General features: G+C 38.4%; 1 protein-coding gene across 1 annotated transcript; it reads left to right on the top strand.

Moving 5' to 3' along the window:
- Positions 1-393: 393 nt before the first annotated feature.
- AGR3 (anterior gradient 3, protein disulphide isomerase family member) lies at positions 394-7,562 on the top strand. Its single transcript, XM_057406232.1, has 7 exons — positions 394-754; positions 2,884-2,947; positions 4,238-4,290; positions 4,933-5,009; positions 5,304-5,367; positions 6,405-6,488; positions 7,427-7,562. Exons 1-7 carry the CDS (start codon positions 649-651, stop codon positions 7,474-7,476), a joined length of 498 nt encoding a protein of 165 aa, XP_057262215.1. The 5' UTR covers positions 394-648; the 3' UTR covers positions 7,477-7,562.
- Positions 7,563-20,203: the final 12,641 nt, after the last annotated feature.

Genomic DNA, 20,203 nt, shown 5'->3' with positions numbered 1-20,203 from the left:
ATTGCGAGAAACAGCTGGAAATTACTTTGACATTTATTTATTTCACAGTCTTTAACATCCTGGTTTTTAGCCCGGTCCAGGTTAAAAAAAAGATGGCAATTTCAACATTCTGAAGGGATTTGCCAATTTAAAATATATTACACCTGAGGCAAATATTTGTCAATTTTCCTATTTTATTAAAGAGGGTATCAGGAGACATCTTTTGACCAAAAACCCTCTCCATAAAAAACTATTCATGAAAAGATCACATGACTTTACATGTCACTAAAATTAAAAAAACCTAACAGAACAACTAGTAGCACCGTCTTGAGATTGTCATGATCCAGGATTACAATTACTGTACTATTTCGTAAGAATCAAAGGTGGGTGGCCAGAAGTGAACTGAAATGAACTTTGTGCCCTTGATCACATCATAGTGAGAACTGTCCAATGCAGACTAATTTTGACATCTGAAAGCAGTGTTGCACGATAAAATAAGGCACTTCCATTTTGCGCTTTTCTCACAGAGAAATAACCCAAACTGTCTCTGTAGTATAGATTGTTAGGATACCACTAACACTTTGATTTACACTGCTCCAGGTGATAAATCCATTAGACTAAAGCTGTTGCTTTGTTTTCCAGTCTCCTTGCTCCATTGAAAGGGAAATAATGCTCCATTCAACACTGGCCTTGTCCCTCCTGCTAATTGCAGTCTCTTCTAACCTTGCAATGGCAATCAAGAAGGAAAAAAGAGCACCTCAGACACTGTCAAGAGGTATTGTATTATCTACTGTGTATAGTTACCTCCTTATCTTACCATATAGGTCAACAAATGCTTTTATTTAGAATGCAAGTGGAAGCACATATATATTTACTGACACCTGTTTCTCTAGTGTTAAGTGACACTCTAGGTAGTGCATCTTCTTATTCCATGTCATTTCACTCTGTCAGTTTGCTCTTAAGGGTATGGCTGAGGGCCTCATATAACCTGCATAATTTATATAATTCACAGTGACCTAGTAGAAGTGAAAAACCTAAACAGAGTTTCCCAAATAAGGATGAACTTGTAGGAAAAATGGTGAAAATACATTCATCCATACACCATTTAAAAGATATTTTATTATGGCAACTTATTAACTACCGAAACACAGTTTCGTAACTTCGGTTGCTATGAAACAATTTTTCTACACACCCATTTTTATACACAAAACAACACTCTGAGCCACTACTGGGTTTTTCTCGGTGACTTTTTTCTCTTGCTTTTCGTCAAAGTCACAGTCACACTTTGCAGTGAATAATTCACTTCCTTGCTGTGCATAACTTTCAACCTGGGTGTTAACTAAAGGCCCTATTTTAAGTTATTTATGACTGATCAGTCATTAGAAATACAAGCAGAGAGAGAGGTTACTGAGGCCTTTTCCTCTTCTTCATCTTCTTTGGGCCTATTCACCCCAAAAATCTCCAGCTCCCTTCCTGACCCCCTTCTGCATGCTATGCAAAGCCTGCAGAACCCACAGCTCACATTTGAGGTCTTCCTATACAAAGCACTGGCAAAATCACACCTACCACAGAAATCCTATCTGAGACTAATTGCTCAGGGAGCACTTGACAAAATCATGCAGCACCTGGACTAACCAAATTGAAACTGCAAATCATTTCTCCTAAGAAGTATCCCTGGGGAAAGGTTATTATCGTCTGGTATCTACACCTATCTTGCATTTGTCAGAATCTGTTTTTCCCACTATGGCTAAATTCATAAAAAGATAAAGAGCACCTTCAATTCTAGCAACTTTGAAAACAATAGTCACAGAAAGCAAGTACCAGTTTTAATCCTGATTCAGGCCTTTTGGGATGCCTTGAGCACTTTACCTGTAATTTTCACAGATCAAAGGGGAATACTCAAATGTGCTGCAAAATGACCCTTGCTGACTCCTCTGTGAAGTTACCTATGTCATCAGTTGACTTCAGCCAGGCTGGGAACACACTGGTCAGCATGCCAGAATCCCACCTTTAACTAGACAGATCCATAATAGAAATTACTCTCCCAAAAGAAAAGATGACCTAGTTGCGTAACAAGCAATTGTCCCTTGAGATCTGCATAACCTAACACTGTCCAGACACCACAGAAGAAACGCTACCTTAACCTGGTCCAGATCCAGAAGCTGTTCTGCCATCCCCTTGAGGACCATTATGAATGGAGCAATATTGCCTGGGAGGCAGGAATCTACTACAAACGGGTTGGTGCCTTTGGTATCTGAAGGCATGAAACAAACTGGACAATTTGTTTCTTGATATCAGCGTATCACCAGCTATGGATGAACTATGAAGCTGACGATTCATTAGGGTTTTTGTTTCAGTGGACATTTTTATTTAGGGGCCTTTTTAAAAAATAAATACATTATGCGATTAAATTAAATACTTGTAAGTTGAAATTCATTACTTTGGAGCTAAGTTTATAATCCAAGATTGTTCTAACAACATTCATATTAAAGTTGATCTTATTTGAGCTGTATTTTATTCTTTTCTCTTTTATACGCTAACAGTCTCTTTGAGCCCCAGGGTCTACATGAAATATGGAGCAGACAACAAAGATATAAAGGATTTGGGTGCTGATTTAGGGATGTCTGAGTATTTAAAAGGTATCTGACAGGTTTGCCAAAGGACTTGAATTGGATACTCGATCAGCTGAGGGGTTTTTTTGTGGGGTTTGGTTGTTTGGGGGTTTTAAATCTTCCAATGCACCTATCAGGATATGTAGAATAAGCATATCCACAATGTCCAGGGAACTTTGACTACAAAAAAAAACAAATCCTACTTGTGTACTACTATCGATAAATATTAAAAAAGTAACTTGTTATGAGTTACTTGCCTGGCCACCAGTTAATCTTTTTGTTATATTTCTAGGATGGGGAGATGAAATTACCTGGGTACAAACTTACGAAGAAGGGCTTTATCAAGCGAAAAAAAGGTAAGGGATTAAAACCAGTTTGAAAGACAAAGATGTTAATTGGTCACGCCGGAAAATACTATAACGAAACAGAACAAAGAAACACCATGACAGCTGAGCTGCAGACCACCCTGTTACATAAAACATATTTTGTCTCTATAAGTAAAAGCCATATAGGGGTCTTATGGCTCTGAAGCAACATCATGAACCAATAGTTTAACGTTGTCATTTCTTTGTCACAACAGCAGTGTTGTCATTTGAATAAACAACGATAAACAGGTATTATAATTTGAAAAATACAACTGTTGTGGTTTGTTGGTTTTTTTTTAATATCATGTACCTCTGATTACTTCCTTAATATTAACATCTGGAAATCAGTTACATTTGCTCTTGCATGGTAAACTACTGCCTCTCATGTTTTCCCCAACACTTTATTAGTTGGCATAGGTGCATGATGTACTCACAGATTCCCACTATCTTGGTAGAAATTAAAGTTTTACTCTGAATCTTCTCTGGGACTCATCTGAAAATATATCTCTGAATTAATTTAATTATTTAAACATCTCTTGCAATTTGTTTTAGATAATAATGTTAAATTGAAGGCAAATTATTTTTAAAGTAAAAGGCAATTAATTTCATGTAACATGAAAATGGCTAGGAACTGAATAATTATTGACAGTGATAGCAGATCAAGGTTAATGCCTAATACGCTGAACAATAACAGTAGTTTAAAAAAATACAGGGCAAAATGCACAGAACTAGTTAATGTTTTGACATCCAAAAAGATAAAGTTTTGATACTTTACCAAAATATTTGCAGAAGACATAATTTACTGTATATCTGTTCAAGAAACCTTAAAAACCATGGAATTTTCATGGAAATATTTGATGGTAAACACAATGTTATAAAAATTATTTTATTCCAGCTCATACACATTATTTTTATTTTCTTAATTATGGAGAAATTCATACCTAAGCATTATTAAATACATCTTCAGTCTGATTATATACAAACTGAGAATGAAATTATGATGGCTCAGTTGTTTGTTTCTTCTAGAATCTCTTACTTTAGAAAACCTAGTTAGATATGAAAACTCTCTCTATTTCTTTCTTTTATGAAGGAGTTATGTCCTTTCCATTTCTCAGAAATGTCTGTAATTGTTTACAGAATGTCTGTAAAAAAAAACCATGGTTTTACTGTGGGTTAACATAACATTAAATGTAATTCACCTTTCTCTTCTGCTCGTAAAGTCACCCATTTGTATATATTTGTCAAATTATCTAACTACATATTTTATTATTATTAATAAAGTAACAAGCCACTGATGGTAATTCATCATTTGGAAGACTGTCAGTACTGCCAAGGTAATTTTGATTTTTTGAGTGTAAAAATTATGTGAATACTTTCATGAGAAACTGCACTTACCTATATATTTACCATGCACTTATTGAAAACTATTCAAAGAGGTAAATAAAAATGTGTTTGAAAAGCTAAGAATTTATTACTGTTATTTACAAACACTCCACTATGAAGCTATCCAAAAAAGAATGTGAAAAATACTCAGTGCTGCTGTCCTGCTATCCTTAATGCTGCACTCAGCAGTTTAGATTAAGTTGCACAGATTTGCTACTGACTCGTTGAACAGATTTAATATTGTTTGGCTCTCCTGAACTAGTAACTAAAGAAGGACACAAGGACAGGGCTGCTGAAATCGATCTAGTAAGAATTTTCTGAGAATAATGCACTTTTGTCCAGCTGAGACATCGTATCCATTGAGATGACAGCCCTCACAAATAACAGAAGAGAGCTTCCATTTTCATAGCTGGGAGGTTATACTGACGTGGGTCAAAAAAACAAAAAGCAGTGGTGGAGCCCTTAAGTGTCTCCTCAGGAATGTGAATCAGCGGGAACAGGAACAATATAGCCAGTCTCTAGCCAATGTGGTGCCTAAATGCATATGGAAAGGCAGTTTCAAATGAACTTCAAAATGATCATGTCTTTTCTAGCACTGAAGAAAGCTTTTGCAGAAAATGAAGAGATACAGGAAATGGCTCAAAATAACTTTGTTATGCTGAATCTCATGGTATGAAGGGTTTGGGGCTGTTTCACTGGGGTTCTTTTTTTGGTATTTTCTTTTTTTCCTTTTTTTTTTTTTTTTTTGGTGTTTTCTCATTCTTTGTGCTTTTTCATGTTATTGTAGCTAAATACCTCTGGCATTTCAGCTACATGCAAGAACAGGCATTTGTGCATGTGTATCCACACACAAGTAGTACTTTCATTTTAGTTTCGTCCTCTGATAGAAGACTATTCACATATGGTAATATTTTGGCAAGATCTACAGAAATATTTTAATAACTAGCTTTAATTTCTCTGCCAGCATGAAACCACAGATAAAAACCTGTCACCTGATGGACAATACGTGCCCCGAATCATGTTCATAGGTATGTACAATATTTATGTAACTTCAGAGGTGTGATATCTGAATCTATACCAGTGTCCTCCTTTTGAAACATCAAAATAATTCATTTTACAATAAGAAAATAGCATGAGATTTATCATTACCATGGCATTAGTCTGGAACTTAGCAGATCTGAGTTCAGTTCTCCCTCTGTCATAGGCTTTAACTCTTGTAAACTTCCTCAGATTATAGATACTTTAGGAGGGTACCTAATTTGTGCTTGGGGACAAGATGCTTAAATATCTGTTAGCATAGGGGCTTTTGCTCTCTGTGCCTCTTGCTAGTGCTGCTGGAAGACAAAGTTTACCGAGAACAGTCCAATATCTGACTGAATGTAGATATCTACAGTATGGACCTTACCACAGAACAAGTCAATGGTCAGTGACATCTAAGAAGTGATTTATCCCATCATAAAGCAGACTTCTGGAATAGATAGAATGAAACATGCTGCAGAGCACCTGTTCTTTTTCACTGGCTGTACAAGGAGCTTAGAACGACAAGATCTGTGGTGGCATCCAAAGTTAGATGAAATGAAGCCCACACTCAGACAAAAAGCAATGTAGTAACAGGAGTCTGTGGATTAACAAAAAGCTTGGAAGGGGAACTGGGAAAAGAGATGTCCACAACAACTTGTTTCCATGATGGGAACATTAAGAATCACAAGATTTTCATCCTGAAGGCTCTAGGTAGGTCATGCAAATATTGCATTAGGTATGCGTGACCCTCACTGTGTGTGCATCTAGTCAAATCAGCCTCTCCTGATGTAACCTCAGAACTTGTAAAACAGGATATATTTTTTTAATTACTGGTGAAATGCATGTGTAATCTGTCACTTTAAAATATCTGCATAATATAAAAGTGAACATTAGCTTTTGTCTGGATTTCTTCAAATAAAAATAGTTGGTTGGAACAGAGAGTAAAGGCATCATAATTACCTCACTGATGAAAGCAGAACACACAGGCATCATCTTCATCTGTTGTGGGAATGGAAAGCAGTGTTTAATACAATTACTTTTTCAGACCCATCTCTCACAGTAAGAGCTGATATCACAGGAAGATACTCCAACCGACTTTACACTTATGAGCCACAAGACATACCAATCTGTAAGTGTCCCCTCTGTTGTGTTACTCTGTATTTCACATTGTAAGCAGCCAGATACACCACATCCAATTATTTTTGCTTGAGAATACATTAAGATCTCAAAATAATTAATAAAGACTCTGTGTGAGCATTTGCAATAGAATCATAGAATAGTTAGGGTTGGAAAGGACCTTAAGATCATCTAGTTCCAACTCCCTGTGTGGGCAGGGACTCCTCACACTAGACCATGATGCCGAAGGCTCTGTCCAGCCTGGCCTCGAACACTGTCAGGGATGGAGCATTTACCACTTCTTTGGGCAACCTGTTCCAGTGTCTCACCACCCTAAATAAATTATCATAGTCTAACCTGTTTAGCAAAACACTTAAGCACAGCTATTGTCCCATTGAATTTATTGAGACTGCTCAGGTGAGACAAAGATCATGGGTGAGAACGTTCAGGAACAAGATCTGAGCAATTTGCTGGAGAACAGTGAAAGTCACTATACTCAAAGGTAACCAACAGCACAATGTGAACGGTCAGTGGTGCGAGGGAATCAGTAAAGAAATGCTAGTGATTGCCTGAGTATCACCTAACACCTATATTTCATAAAGGAATGTGATTTTTCAGGTTGAGCTAGCCTTTACTCTGTACCATCTATCTGACACCAATGGAGTATCTCACCACAAATATGCACGTCACATCTGATTACCAGACTTGCTGTTGAGAAATGAAGGAGTTGAAAGGAGTGTTGTCAAAGCCCTTTAAGTTAAATATTTTGATTCATGAAGCTTCTACCTTCTGTTTCAGTATCAGTGCCAGAATTTTCACAATAGAAAACTCTAATGTGTGACCATAAATTAACTGCAGTGTGAACAATTTACTAATCAAAGAAGGTGGGTTTTCTAATAGTACAAATTCACTTTATGTACATTTTTACAGTTCTTATTTTTTTTCTTTCAGTAATAGAGAACATGAAGAAAGCACTACGTCTCATTCAGACAGAACTATAGTCAGCAACAGTAAAATGACCATAGCCTCTATGAGGTGAAGCTGCACCTCTCCGTCTCTACTAGCATTTTGAACTCTTAACAAGCAGCACTGGTCTATCAGATTTAATGAGAAATTTATATGTACTATTTGAAGAACAAGTGCAGAAAGACTATAATGCCCATTTGGAAAACAAGAGGAGAAATCTATGAAACACTTTGAAATTAGTTATCTGAGTAACCTAAAGTGATGGTTTAAGGTGCAGCACCTTTGAGTTGTATTGTTATCAATCCAACTATGGCTTTGCTAAATCAGCTATGACTTCTGACCAAGATTTATAACCAATGTTTTTGGTGCCATTTTGCAATTTTTTGTATAGGTTAATAGGTGCATCTTGTCTCATAATTTTTATTTTTGACAAGAAGCTTATTTTTGACAAGTCATTAGTGTATCTCTGTTTTGTGCATTTATTTCTCCTTAAAGCAAAAGAAACTTTGCTGGCAAAGCAGAGAGGAAGGCTCTTCCTATACATTTTTGAACAGTTTATACAGAAATAAACGAGGGATCTGGGCTTAGCTTTCTTCTGTGTAATTCTTTAACTGTCATTCCAATACGCTGAGAACAGAACAGATAGTTCACATTGAGAATGAGGTCTCAGTGAGGTGATAATGATCAAACAGCAACTACAGGGTTTGTTATGGTAAAGATACAGTGAAGCAACAGAGATGGAAGGAGATAGTCCCAGAACTCCACTCCTGAGGCTAAGTGATGCTTGTAAAGTCTGGCATGGCAAAAATGAGCAGGATTGTCCTTGTTCTTTTCATTTAAATGGCAGTTGAATCATCCCAGCTCATCCCTTATTTTTCTGTAGCATCCTAACCCAGACGTCAAGGTGGCAGCTTGTATATACAAAGTCTACACAAAATTTCTCCAGGATCACAATATGCAAGGGCAGATATCTGTTTTAAGTAAAAAGCTGAAGTCAGTTGAAATAGTTTGTTATCCCAGCAATGTGCTTTTTCATGAGAGCAAGATAGTGATTCGTGTGCAGTAAGAGCACAAACCTGCAAAGCTATGTTTGTGCTGCCTGCCATTTCTTATGAGGTTGCCTGTATACAAATATAAAAGATGAAGAAAGGATCTTTGAAGGACAGCATTGTTGATTTAAAATACCTAGTATGAATTTGTCATGATTGAGTTATAGTGCACCTAAGTATAACTTCATAATTGTGTAAAATTTGGATATAAGCATATATTCCAACAGAATGGTGATAAATGTCCAGTACACCAAGAGAAAAAAAAAATAAAAAACTTGTATTAGTCATTAACAATATACTGTCTTCAGTAATCAGTTAAATGACTTTTTTAATCTATTAGAAAACACTAGAAACAACATTAAACTGATAATCACATTCCTTTGACTTGTGTTTGACTCTACTCCTTTATTTCCATATCTATTTGATCTGATCTATCTGATCAATCTATCTGATTTAGCAACATTTCCCAGTCTGTGGGCATACCCTCTTTCAAGCATGCCAGAGATGTTCAGGAGAAAAGGATGTGAGCCAGCTGCCAGAGGCAATACAGGATAGCCATGGCAGCACCTTTACAAAGTAGGGTCGAGTGAAGATTTACCACTAAGAAAAGCACAACACAAAATAACTTTGGAAATGCTTCAGTACGGTAGATTCAAAATATTACCAAAAAAGAGTAAGTGGAAAATGGTGGGTCTTTGCTGTCATATTGCATGGATTTTTTTTACTTCCAAACATTCACTTTCAACATCAGCCCAGATCACAGAAGACATTGGCTTGAAACAGCCTCTGCTCTGACTCAGGCAGGAAATCAAATGTGGGATAGTTACAGCATCAGTCAAAGCCTGCTTCACCTACTTAAGATGCAGAAGACTAAGGCTGCAGGTTCTAGATGGATATTTGAGAGAAGGCTGAGCTTGTGGAAGTGTTTGCATGGCTATGCTTTAATTGCAGTGTGGAACAAAAACTTCCCATTTTGTATCTGGAAATCAGCTACAAAACACAACTATTGTCCTCCCTTTAGCTCTAGTAACTACATCTTTGTTCAAGGTGCTCTTGTTTCCTTGCCTACTACTACAGTTCTATTAATTGCAAAGATGACAGCATCTGCCTGCAATGACTACTGTCACGGATTCCCCTAGTCTGTCCAGATACTTGATAGCTTCCAAAGTTTTCAATAGATTTGACAAATCGCTCATCCAATAACCACTTTCTACAAATGTCATGGGCATGTAAATTCCTCTGTGTCATATAAGAACTGTTTGCAAAGTGACTAAAGGAGATTTCACCCTTTTATTTCCCTTCTCAAATCTCTATGGGTACCAGGCTGAAATCTGCCCTTAGCATAGTTTGAGGAATCAGACTAAATATTTGTGATTCTTAAAGATTCAGACCCAGACCTTTTGGTGGAGCTAGATACTCAGGTAAAAAACACCCTGCATGTTGCACACATATTTTCCATTTTCAGCTTAGTTTGACATTCATTCTTAATTTTAGTGATGCTACTATATTTCTGTATTCTCCCCTTCAAAGATTATTTTGCCAGGTAATATCTTGCCTGATGGAACAGACACTCACACCTCTGACTAAAGTCTCATTGATCTGGAATAAGATAATAAGTCTGTAGCCTGTGCAATAACAGCCACAGCATGATTCTGCCCCCTTTTTTCCTCTGAAATGAATGGCATAAGGCACTACTCCTTCTTTTATCCCCTTCTTGCCATACAGCTTTATTCACAAGATTAGTGGGCAGATTTTTATTCACACTCTTTACTTCCCTCTCTTAAGAAAGAGTGGGAAACTGTTCCTTTTGTACCTTGGCTAACTGAAACTAAACAGAACAGAATTTTTTGAGCCTTCATTTCTTGGGTTAGTATTGAAAGAAAAGAACAAGACTGAAAATGTTAGTATAAGAGCAGAAGTCGTTTTACACAGAATAAATTCAGTCACAATATAAATTCAGTCAGACCAATAGCTGAGAAAGCCTACATGTGTAGACTGTGTGCTTTTACAGAATTCATAACCTGTATGTAAGGATGCTGATATTAACATGAGCATAATATAGCGTCACCTGTGGCAGCCGATTTTTTCTATAAGTGTTCTGCCTTTGCTATGAACACATTCTGGGAAACCGAATTTACTGCCACTGTTCACACATCCATACCTACTTTACTGTCTGGACTTATCTGTTGTAATCAGACCAAGGTTAGTCAAACAAACGTGGACTTAACGTCAGTGAGGTGAGGCACAGGAATCTGAGAACTGACAGAACAGGATCCTCCCCATGTATCCGTCTCAATACAGAAGGGTGTTGGCTTTTCTAGGCAGATGGCTGATGTATTAGTCCGCAGAGCTAAAACATTTTCCCATGTGCAAATATTTGCGCTTGACTGGAACAAAAGAAAAGCCACGATACCTTTTATGTACCATGGAGCTGAGTGACTGTGGGACACCTCAGCACTTAAAATGCAAAAGGCTGATATACTTTGGATTGTTCCATGTGCTACACATGTCTTTACCAAAGGTTGACACAAAGAATTTTCCAGATGCTGAGGTGTCCTCCACAGGATTGGCCAAGTCACAGGTCTCCTTCCTTCTGTTTCTTCCTTTGTTCAAATGGATGCACAGATCCACAGTATGAGTCAGGTGGAAACAAAAAGTTGCCATGGCAATTTAAAAGTCCAAATCATGGATCAGAAGGGGATGAATATTTATTCTTCCACCAGAAAATCTCCAGACTAAAATCTATATATTTATACCTTTTCCTAGCTGTTCGACGTGCTCGTGCTATTCATCACTTGCCATCTTGTGTGGCTACTGGGTACTGTAAAGTAACTGACCCACTAGTCACTACAAACGGATCTACTTTAGCAGCCTATTTTCTTTTAGGAGGTATTGGATATTTGCTGCTTCCTTCAGAATAAGAGAAGACACACAAAAACAACAGCTTCCCCTATTTCAGCATATTAAGCAGTCCAAATACAGCAGTCATCCTTTAGTTCACACTGCCATATCAATCATTGTATTTGAAAATTCCCCTGTGATTCCAACTCCACAGTTCCTAAGTAGATGCTCATCAAGTCCTTTGTACCTGTCTAAGTGTCACCTGTGAGAAAGAAGAAATACCACACGTAACAATTTTTCAAGGTATAGTGCCCAAGACACAACACTCCTCAGGTAGTTTTTCGGTGCTTAACTTGGTTATTGCTTCAGGAAAGAGCCTTCAGAAAGATCTACTGTGTCTTCTGTTACCTTTTTGTGCACACTGAGGATCACTTGTTACTGCTTTGCGCTCCCTGGCTGTACCTCCCCAAGTGACTGTTGGTAAAAGGTTGGCACACATGAAACCACACTGCTATTTAGCACTCAGCCAGCTGGAGAGAGCTGAGTTCATGGACATACAAACCATTGGCTTCACTGCTTACATTCACACACAGGGAAGAGGAGAGTGACTGCCTGGAGAAGAAGCTACACCCTAGGGTGAGGTGTGCTGTACAGGATGGGGAGAAAAGGCCTGATCTGCCAAATTATTTGTTGCTTCAAGCCTGCAAGCAGGTGGGGCCGTGATTTTACACAGCTCTTATGCATTTGTATCATAGCACCGTGTGGTATCTACTATATTAACAACATCAAGTATGACTACTGGCAACACCTCAAGGCTGCCTTTCCTGACCAAATGTATTGACTGCCCAGCTGGTGAGCTGAATTTTTACATTCCCAGGTACAGCTATAGGGCATCTCTAGAGCATGAACGACAGACAGTTTAAGCATTAGTCAATGCTATTGTCCATAAGCAGGTATGCTGCCTGAAGGTTGCCTACAAAATGGGAGTAGCATTAAAGAGACCGACAGATGCTTTGGGTTTTTACCCTGAAGGGGTATAATATCCTTAGCTAAGGATATTTAGCCTTCTGTATACAGAAGAAACTAAAACACAGGCAGACTAAGATCACACAAAAAATATGTAGCAGGACAAAGAACTGAATGTGCATTTATTTAGCTGATATGAATGAAAATAAGCACAAACTATTTAGTGGTGCCCCTTTCTGACTGTGCAATGTGTTCTATTAGTCATCTGAAGTCTTGAAATTAAAGGGGAAAAGGCATTGTACTAAGATAAATTAAGAACATCCACAATTTCATAACCAATGCATAAACCTTAAAGAATAAAGTCTTTCCTTCCTGCACTGAAGTAAATCAAAGGATACGTGTCCTTCTAGAGAAAGGGTGACTCACCAAGAAAGCTGAGGAAAATTCTTCCTGTGCTATATAGTTTCATAACATGCTCTACTGAGCCACAAACAACCCCAGAATAAACAATGTCTTTGAGATAAAGTAAATTCCAGAAATATCTGTGGTAAACAGATAATTCTACAGCCTTAACTACAGTGCTAGAGGTTTTATGATAGCTACCACATCCACTGGTAAAGTTAAAATTAATTTAAAGAAGTAACTGTGGTTCCAAGTCTGACAATAGTGAGTATTTCCAGTACCAGTAAATGCTTTGGCATCACTCAATGTGCGTATTTCAGTCATGTAGACTCAATACATTGCTGGCAGGATGCTGATAAATCATGGAAATGTTCAAAACTACAGAGTGACTACAGCAGCAAGTTGCAAAATGTTGTCAGGCTGACGACCACATTCTGAAACTGCAAAGTTGAAAAACAAGTAAAATCTTCTATAAAAACAGTTACAAAAAACTGGGGGGGGGGGGGGGGGGGGAGGGAGAAGAAAGCTTATGTATTTGTTTGTATGAATTCTGAATGCATTGGCAAAACTCACGTAAGAAATCTGGAATAACAAATACACTTCTAAGGGTATTTCATTTGTAGAAGTGTAGATGCTTTGTATGCGTATGAGCGGCATCATCACAGCTCTCATAACTTTTGTAAATAACCAGCACAGATGGGTGTCTCTTTGAAGTGCCTGCCCACTGACCATGGGGAACAAACAAGGAAGAATTAAGAGTTCTGCATGCAGTTGCTGGGTTTACCAGGACTGTAATAGGGGGAAGAATCTGGGCCCAACAGCAGAAGTTAGGCTGATGTGAACACATTTCTCCTTTTTGACCATTATACCACTCATATGGCACTTCACGTGAGTGATAACTGCACACGTAAAATACACTATTCTTCATAGACTATATTGGCTTTGCCTAGATGAAGGGAAGCTATGGTAGCTGCTCTACTATGTACTTGGTTCATTTTGATTAAACAATAATCATAATCCCATGATCGTTATGATCTTATCTGGAGTTTATCATGTAAGTAAACACTAGTTGGCCTTGTCCAAATTAAGGGGAGAAGGTTATGTTTAAAGGCAGAGTTTTCACTACAGCTTGAGGCAGGCTACAGGAGGAGTAAAGGGATGGTACTGCATCTACCATACATGGAGCTAACTTCTATTTAGGGAACAGTGGTCACCACAGAGCAGAGCCTTTTCTTCAGTGTACGGTTAGTTACCAACTAGTTCAAGTCTTGGAATTTTCTTACAAGTCTTTTTCTCTTATGTTACCAGTATTATTCTAAAATCAGAATAACTGTTAGCATAAACAGCCTGAATTAGAATGGATGCCCCAAATGCCCCATTGGTACCTGAAATTGTGTGAGCACAAGCATATGAGGACCCATTGTGATATACCTACACATCAAGTGCTTTAGTGGAATTTAAGTACATACTTGTAACATGTTGTCTCTCCTATAATGGGTGGAAGTATTTTTAATTACTAAATTTATTGCCCATAAGAAAGATACAAACTTATTGTGTGAAACATCAAACACTTTGTAAATGTGTTTCTGTGGTTAAATTGTGGGGATGGTTATAATCTTCTCTCTAATTATCCACGTAGTTACCAAGGTGATTGCCATGCAATGATGACAGAAACTTTCAAACTCATCTCCTATATAAGCTAGGCTTTGTGCAACCAGAATAGAACAGCATATAAAGATTAGTTTGTTTAGCAGAAAAAGGGGCACCTTGCACAGTTGAAATCGCAGCGCTAGGCAAGAGTAGAAGTACTGAATTAAGGTACTGATTTCTTTTTTAATTTTAGACTGATGTAAATAAGTGGTAACTTACACAAGTGTAGCACATATGAGTAACTTACATGAGTGTAGCCACACTACACATTAATTAAGCTTGAAAAATGTATTCTCTTTCCACAGCTGGTTTTTGGTGGGGTTTGGTTTTTTGTTTTTTTCATTATGACAAAACCACAGATACCACATGGACCTGAAATTCATCTTTATATTTGAAATCATTCTTTAGGAAAGACAGCAAGAGAGACAATAGATGGCCATGACAATTCAGCAACCAATAATACTAAACCATTAGTTAACATACTGCAAACCATTGGATGCTAAGGATTAAGAGAGCAATATATGTTACTTTGTTTCAAAAAATTGCACAGGCATCTCAATTTTCCTGGTCGTTGTTACCTTGTCCGCACATCTGTATCTTCCTTTGATTTAAGAACTAAAACAAGAAATAAAGCAGCATCAAAGATAAGAGTGAATCTCTAAGACAGCAGAGGACGAAAGGATAAGATATTGACTAAAAATTCCTCGGCATAGCTTTAATTCTATTTTCCCAAACTTGATTCAGAATCAAATTCAGAAAGACGGCTCTCTAGGAGAGAAGCATGAGTCAGCCATCAGTGGCTGCAGGGGGGAGGGAAGGTCTTCACACTCACAGGTATTTAAAAAAAAATATTGTAGTCTTGTCCTACTGAATGAAAGATGGAATGACAGGGAAGAGAAATCGTCACAGGTTTTAAAGGACAACAGTGCCAAATGTGTCTTTATAGGCTGTTTTCTCCACGTCTATACCTGTGAAGTGAAAGAATAAGTTCTTTGCACAAGAGGTGCTGGTCTGAGTTACTTCTAGCAGCCACTTTCCAGCACAGTTTTGCCAGAGAAGGAGATTGGGAATCCGATCTCACCTTTAACAGTGATTACGCATTGCACTCACTCTCGTATCACAGGACCATACAGCTACCTCACATAGGCAGGTTGTGGTTTTGTCTTGCTACTTCCCTGGACATAGAATAAAATGAATTATAGTCGTGACCAAAGAAATCCACTTGGATAGTTGAGCTGGTAAATGAATCGAAGAAGGTAAGAGTGGAAGTTTCTGCAACAAGCAGTGGAAATAAGGAAATACTTCTCCAGCTGATTTCTTTGCAAAGTGACAAGAATATTGTTTTATCACCAGGACAGATCATCAAGGGAATTTTCACAATCAGAAAAAAAACCAAACCTGCAACACGTTTATTTTAAGGTAAAATGATAGGGACAGTAGAGGTTTGGTTTTTTGGGTTGGGTTTGGTTTGTTCTGTTGTTTTGTTTTTTTTTTCACTAAAACAGCTCTTTGTCTTTATCTGTATTATAAAGTTAGCTGCACAAATAAAATAAGCCAGAATTGGGCATGTATCCATGACAGCAAACTTTTGGTGCCTGCACACTTCTGATTGTTGCTCAACATCTCTTTGTCACTGTCATTGTCTGGTTTATTATATTACAGATTCTATTTACCTTCATTTACCTTGAGATCTTTCCTTTCTGAAACACCAGTGAGAACAGAAGTGAGCCAAATCCTCCACAATGCAGCTATTCATTGTGGTCTCTGCTAAGCAGTTGCTCAAGATTATTCATGTTAGAAGCAGTTGCAATTACTCCTACAGGCTCTGTGGGAGGATCTGTGGGAGATAACAGCATCCTTTCCTATACTACAGGCAGTTCATACCATAAGCGTGTGTATCACCGCCCTGACTCATCGCTTTCTCCTCCAGTGTTGAGCTGCATCCAGCAAGGAAACAGCCAGGAACTGCTGTTGGTGACTGTCACAACTCCTTTTCAGCACAGAAAACACAGAGCAGGCTTCTTCCCTTTTCGATTCATGACAATTCCCATGCTTCGTCAAGGATCCTACGCACAACAGGCAAACCCATCTGAGCTCCTATCCACTTCCCCGTGCTTCATCAAGGATCCTACGCACAACAGGCAAACCCATCTGAGCTTCTATCCACTTTCCCTTTGTCTCCTAGCATCCACCCAGCTAGGCAAACACAACAAGGCAAGGCTGTGTTCAGCTGCGGCAGCCAGCCTGCACAGTGATGCTGCTCCCCTCTGCAGAGGCATGGCTCAGGCAGAGATGCTGAAGTTTGATTCCCAGAATACAACTATCCTCCCAGGTTTGTCTGCACAAAGCAGCCTGTGTTCCTTAATTCTTTTCCACAGATACAACAACTTCAGTGACTGCACAGCAGGGCCTTACTCTGAGCAATGAACTTAGTATGACCAGCTTAGGGATCAAAGGTCTTACTGAGCATTTACAATGCAAAAAGTGTAGGCAAACAATACGGCAGGAATGATCAAGCATTCAAGAACCATGCTCTACCACTCTTTTTGATAGGGTATACCGTTTCCTTTGCTCTGTCAAAGCCAGATTATTACGGGGGGGGGGGGGGGGGGGGGAGGTAGGGGAAGACAGCATATTTATCAGCAATAACCAGGAAAGAAGTAAACAAATAGCCAGGGTCAGGATGACAGCTATTCCTCCATGTGCAATAACGGCTTTAGGGGCTTTGTTGAACAGGCTACCATGTGAAAAACCTCCCTGTACTTCCCCCAGAGCAGCAGCTTAGCTCAGTTGCTCAGTTTCGCATTGCTGGGCTCCTCAGAAACAGGAGCATAATTAGAGCCAGGACTGAAACACTCCTCAGCCTGGGCTGGCAGAGCTGATGCTCTGCCCTCTCCCTCACCAGGGAGGCAGTGATTCACTTATCACAAACCACACCATGGATGTCACACCAAGCACTGTAATGAGACGCCTGACCATCCACTGAAGACAGCACATCCTTTTTCAATGGGCAGATTCATTCAACTTGACAGTGCACCCTCCCAGACATGACTTAGTGTTTTAGAATATTCACCCATAGAGGAGCAGGCATTATCTCTGCTTTGGCATTTCTCCTCCAAGGTAGTACCACTAGTGGCACTGTTGTTAGTCCTAAATGTTGGCTGTTGATCATGATGAAAAGACCCTCAGATGGATAGAGTTTTGATATCATTCTTCAAAAAAAAAGAAACCCAATAAGAAAAGTCCGTGTCTCTTTTTAAATTTTGCAAAAGCAAGAATTGGTCTCAATGAATCTCAGCTATTTAAAATGGCCATGAAAGAAGCTCATTTCCTGTTCCCAAATATTAATTGAGAAAGAGGCTTACTGTGTCACTGCTTCAGCAAGACCCCTTGTCTTTGGTGGAGTCTGCATGTGTATAGTCATACATAGACAGAAGTTAAAAAAATGCAGATTTGACAGATGCGACAATTTGAAATTGGTAGAGGAGGCTTAAATGATATGAGAGATTTGCGTTTATTGGAAACAGGAAAGACAACAGGAATGAAAGTAAACAGATTAAGAACAGGTCTGCGATTTAGGTCAAATTATTCCAATCTAACCAGTAAGGGAGACAGCCATTCACAATCTGACACATATTCTCTCCTTCAGTAAAAGTATTTTGAAAGGGATTTATATAGCAGTAATTCTCAACAGAATTGCTTTTGCTTAGCAAAACGTGCTGCAAGTAGAACAACATTTCCAGCAGACATATCTGACCTAGGTCATCTCCTGATTAAACACATATACATGGGAAGGAGATTAGTCATTAAGCCAAGCAGAAATACAAGACAAGCTACAGCTTACATGGAGAAGCTATACTCAATTAGCTTTGCAAGTGAGCTAAAAGCAGGAATTAACAGAAAATTCCAGGGCAGTTAGTGCCAGTATATCCTGTTCAGGATCCCTGAGCACATGCACACTCCATCACAAGCATGCACAAGGATAGGGTTTCAAAGATTATTAAATCTTGACATCTCCATAATTGAAAAAGATGAAAAATGAAGGAATGAATTAAAAATTTTGAGGCAGGTAACAAAATTCACCTTGCATTATTTTAAAACCAAGAGTTACAATCGCACATCATCATGCCCCCAGATCACTCAGAGTGTGGACTGAGATCTCACTCTGAGTTGATGTATCAGTTCAAAGCCAGTCCCCAGAAACTGGAAAAGAACCAAGACATAACTGAGCATTTATGCATGATACACGGGCATACCTCGGGTAGCTTAACCTTAAAACTGGCAGAAGTGAAACTCTTTATATAGTCCTGGTGATGGAAGAGGTGCTCAGAAATATAGCAAAGCTCACCTAAGAAGAAAGAGTTCTCCAGTGATTGAAAGAAAGAGACAGTGCAGGAAGAAAGGCACCTAGCTAAGCACTTAACCGATCACCCATCATTGTGAATGTGATGCACTCCATCTGTCAAAATGACAGTAAGATCATTGCTGTCTCCCAAATAACCACAGTCCTGCATAGGCTAATTTTATTCCTTTGGGGATTAAAATATCTCACAGTATCATATCACATAAGCAAAGGTTTCCCACTCAAAAGCAGAAGCTTTTCCAAACATTCATGTCACTATGTTGTGGCTGGCTGACTTCTGCACTACTGTGTGCATTTACTACATGGCTCTGCTCCAGTAGCTCTGGCAGACATGACATCAACTGAGCACTCTGTGCTCTCACATCTCCATTTATACTAATTCTCTTTTTGTTATTGTAATAGTACAAGTTTCATAACTGAATTTATCCATAGGAATCATTTTATATGTTTACAATTGTTGGCTATTTGTTTTCTTTTTTTTTTTTTTTTGGAGGCATAAGTTGTAGAGATTCTTTAAAGAAAAAAAATTGACCCAAGTTGTAGATGTCAGACTGCGATGCCCAACAAGAACTTTAGAATGAGTCAGGTTCACATCCAAAACCAAATTCCTCCAGAAAGACAAAAACTGGAGTCATCACGCAGTGCTAAGCATCTAACCCATATTTAACCAAGTGTTTCTAATAATCAAGAACAGAAAGGTGACTGAATAGAGAGTCATGAGTAAATTCAGTGATGGTAGACACCATACGCAAAACTGGATTGTGGACCCAAGTGCTGAGTCCAAACTTCCTCAAATTTCAGCAATGTTTTGTCCTGGAGTTGCAGGTTGAGTAAATCACAATTTCAGAACTTTGAGGTTTTTTGCCCTAATATTTTCAAAAGCCTCACTGCACCTGAAGGAGCACACAAATTCTCTGCTTTATTCCACAAGGAAAAATTTCTCTAGAAAATTTCTACCAAGAGTGGAAGACTCCTATGAAGAACTACACATTTCACCTGTCATGCCACATTTTTTCTCCACCATTTTCTTTCATCTAACCAATCTCCCAGACTGTCCACCCACTTAAATCATTTCTAAAACACTGACTTTTGTCTTTTTGTGTAACTGATCTGTGCTTTCATTTACAGAATTCTTCACACTGCCAGTTCTTACTGTATCTCCAGTAAGAGGCAGCACAAGAGGCAGCACAAGCAATTCTCTGCAACAAAATTTCATTTTGGGAAGTGAATCTAAATAATTACTGTTTCTAAATAATTATTTCTTTTGCACGAGAAAATTTGAAAGTCTTACTTTTCATTCCAAAACGGATTTTTTTTTTTTTCAAAATGACAATTTGACACAACAAAAATCCTATTCTTTGATCAGACACATATTAGGCACAAAAATATTAGCATTTCCAAAACGCTTCAGTGATAGAGCTGTAAAGCTGTTATGCTTCAGACTGGAGCTCTGCAGAGTAAGTAAGTAGTGTAAAGCTTCACTGGGATTAT

This window comes from Pezoporus wallicus, unplaced genomic scaffold (genome assembly GCF_028554395.1).
Source record: "Pezoporus wallicus isolate ANWC-B61680 ecotype Strahan unplaced genomic scaffold, APGP_CSIRO_Pwel_v1 contig_5879, whole genome shotgun sequence".
NCBI classification, from domain to species: domain Eukaryota; kingdom Metazoa; phylum Chordata; class Aves; order Psittaciformes; family Psittacidae; genus Pezoporus; species Pezoporus wallicus.
This window is presented reverse-complemented; position numbering and strand designations above follow the sequence as displayed.

Coding starts and splice junctions, on each gene's coding strand:
- AGR3 (XM_057406232.1), top strand. CDS start 649: ATGCTCCATTCAACACTGGCCTTGTCCCTCCTGCTAATTGCAGTCTCT. Junction 2,948..4,237: donor CTTTATCAAGCGAAAAAAAG/GTAAGGGATTAA, acceptor TTATTAATAAAG/TAACAAGCCACTGATGGTAA. Junction 5,010..5,303: donor TTGTTATGCTGAATCTCATG/GTATGAAGGGTT, acceptor TTTCTCTGCCAG/CATGAAACCACAGATAAAAA.